Below are 2735 nucleotides of genomic sequence, written 5' to 3'. Positions count from 1 at the left end.
GGGGGGGGGGGGGGGTCCCACTTCACAGAGGAGGAAACTGAGGCACAGAGGGATTCACAGCATGCCAGCGTCAGCAGTGAGTTGATGGAGGGCACGCCCCTCCCACTCCCTCCTCAATGAGAAGCGGGAGGGGGCTCTCCCCCAGCCCAAGCTCTTCTGCTTCCAGAAGTCCAGGTTTCTGAGTTGTCCGATTTGTCCATCTTCCTCGCATCTTTTGGGAGCTTCGTGAGCATCCTTCTCCTGGGAATCTTTGGGTACCTCGGCTTGAACAGGTAACTTGCACCCCTTCCCCCGAGATGGTCTGTAATAGTGATAGTAAGAATAGTAATAACTGCTCCACCCCAAGTAGGTTTTTATGTCCACTTTTGAGATGAGGAAACTGAGGCCCAGATAGTCAGGCCCAGGCATCCAGCAGTGGCGACAGTGCTGGGATTTCAATCCGGGTCTATCAGTCTCCCGTACCCCTGACCCCTTGGCCACATCCTCACTCCCCTTATTATAACCGAATGGAGATGAAAAAAATAAGTCAGAACAATGAAAAAGTAAGAACGAACAGAAGCACTGACCAGTTCTCCTCCTTCCCCAGGGCTGTAAGGCACCTGTGCCCACCCCTGCCCACACCTTGTGCCAGCACTGCCGTCGAGTTCTCTGGCAGCCAGGGGAAGCAGGTAAGGGCCCCCTTTCTAATTCCAGGTCTTGTTTATTGGGTCCATAGCTGGACCAGGGTTCTGAAGAGTAATGGCCATGCATTAACTCATTTAACTTTCCCCCAACCCACTGGTGCAAGAACTCCAAAAGCCTGTCCAATTTTATAGACAGGCAAATAGAAACCCAAAGCGGAACCTCGTGTGGGCCATTTACTAGTAGCAGAAACAGAACTGAAGTGAGTTCCACAAAGGAACCTGATAGAAAAAAAATCCAGGGTGGTGGGCTTCAGGCATGGCTGGATCCAGGAACTAGGACTCCATCTCTTTGTGGTGCTATCCTCCCTTCAGGCTTCTATCTCAGGCAGCCTCAGCCTTCCCCCTGTGGAAGCAGGGTATCCATTTTTCCCATTAACTGGAGCAGAATTCTCGGACATCACTGATTGGCCCAGCTTGGGTCATATGCCCATCCCTTAGCCTATCACTAGAACCAGGGGGTAGGAGTGTTCTGATTGGCTGGGCCAGGATCACATGCCAGTGGCAAGAGCTGGCGTGGGGCTACTGCCCTGTCCAACCACGTCAACTAAGAGAGGAGAAGGGGCAATTTTCCAAAGAGAAATGGGGGGGGGTCCTTCCAACTGATCCTTGAATTAGTCTCGGGTTTTAGAGAATTAAGCCAGAAGGGACCTGGTCCACTCCATCCTTGTGTGGATGAGAAATAGGGCCCTGCCCACAGCCTTGACCCCACCGCCCGTCTCCAGGTTTGGCAGTGGAACAGCCCGGCAGACTTCCCGGAGGAGGTGTCCCAGCAAGAGGCCCTGGTGGTGAACATATCCTGGGACAAAGGAGAGCGAACTGACGTGGACACAGCTGGGCTTCTCAAGGAGAAGATGGAGCTGCCTCTGGGTGCCCCTGAGCCAGCCCTGGACACGGAGCTGCCCTTGAAAGACAGGAAATGGGAGCAGGGATGCCCTGAGGCTGGGACTCTGGGGCCTGGCTGGAAGGACAGTCTGGAGGACAGCCCTGCCCAGGCAGCTGGACTCCCGCTGCTCCTGGGAGACCTAAGGCAGACCCCCAAATTCCGTTCCCAGGGAGAAACAGAAACATCTGCCTCCCCTTACAGATAGGAAGACCAATGATCGCAATGACGACAGTTGGTTATTAAGTGCTTATTGCATACCCAGCCTGTTCTTTCTAGGCACGTGATGCCCTGAATCCCCATAACCGCCTTGAGGTACATGGCTGTCTTATTACCCTATTTCAGTGAGCCTCAGTGAGGCTCAGAGAGGGCGAGTGGCTGACCTGTGGCCACACAACACAGGCAGGAGTCTAACCCAGGCGGAGTGACTCAGACCCCATCCCCACTGCCCAGACTCTGGCATCAGTGCCCCCCCACCAACACCCACTCTGTCCAGCACTGGTTGCCACATGTCCTGTGGTGGGAACCCTACAAACCGCCATGAAACGGGAGCTGCTACCCAGGGCCAGGGCCTGGCATCCATGGAGCAAGGCGCTCTTGGCCTGTTGGGGGTGTGTGGGATAGACTGGAGGGGGGGCCCAAACGGTCTCAGGCTGATCCCAGGGTCCTGGGCTGGGCATCCTGTCCCAGAAGCATTGGGTGGGGAATCTGGGCACAGAGTTCCTGGCTGCATCGCAGGGTCTCCAGGCTTGGAGGATCTAGGTGTGAGGAAAAGAACGGGAGCTCTAAGCATTCTGAGGGGGGCATTGGCACCTCCCTGGCCTCAGACTCCTCCCCTATAAAATGGGAGTGAAAAAGTAAAATAAAATAAAAAATAAAATGGAAACGCGGCTGCTGCTTTCACTATGGCTCATTACAAAGCCGCCCATCAGTTATGGAGGTACTTGGAGAAGTCGGGGGTGCTGGACACGCTGACCAAGGTATTGGTAGTCTTATATGAAGAACCAGAGAATCCTAATAGTGCTTTGGATTTTTTAAAACATTGCTTAGGAGCTGCTACCCCAGAAAATCTAGAAATAGAGCTGCTTCACCTAGAATTGGCAGAAATGGAAGAGGAATATGAAGCAATTGTAGAAGAAAATAAAAAACTGAAAACAAAGGAGAAAGTTCAG

The 2735-nt window shown here is 53.4% G+C and overlaps 1 protein-coding gene across 4 annotated transcripts in view; it reads left to right on the top strand.

The window, feature by feature from the left end:
* Positions 1-2449, top strand: part of IL12RB1 (interleukin 12 receptor subunit beta 1) — an 18456-nt gene extending 16007 nt beyond the window's left edge. For 3 of the 4 annotated variants that reach the window (XM_024767386.1, XM_024767385.1, XM_024767383.1), the window contains 3 exons: positions 146-272; positions 587-668; positions 1406-2449. In XM_024767386.1, coding sequence (XP_024623154.1) covers positions 146-272; positions 587-668; positions 1406-1771 — 575 coding nt within the window. In that variant the 3' untranslated portion in view covers positions 1772-2449. The remainder of the gene's footprint in view (positions 1-145; positions 273-586; positions 669-1405) is intronic. The other variant, XM_024767384.1, reaches the window with a different exon arrangement.
* The last annotated feature ends 286 nt before the right edge of the window (positions 2450-2735 follow it).

This window comes from Neophocaena asiaeorientalis, unplaced genomic scaffold (genome assembly GCF_003031525.2).
Source record: "Neophocaena asiaeorientalis asiaeorientalis breed wild unplaced genomic scaffold, Neophocaena_asiaeorientalis_V1.1 scaffold87, whole genome shotgun sequence".
In the NCBI taxonomy this organism is placed as follows: Eukaryota; Metazoa; Chordata; class Mammalia; order Artiodactyla; family Phocoenidae; genus Neophocaena; species Neophocaena asiaeorientalis.
The sequence above is the reverse complement of the archived record's forward strand: the minus strand, read 5'-3'. Positions and strand labels throughout refer to the sequence as shown.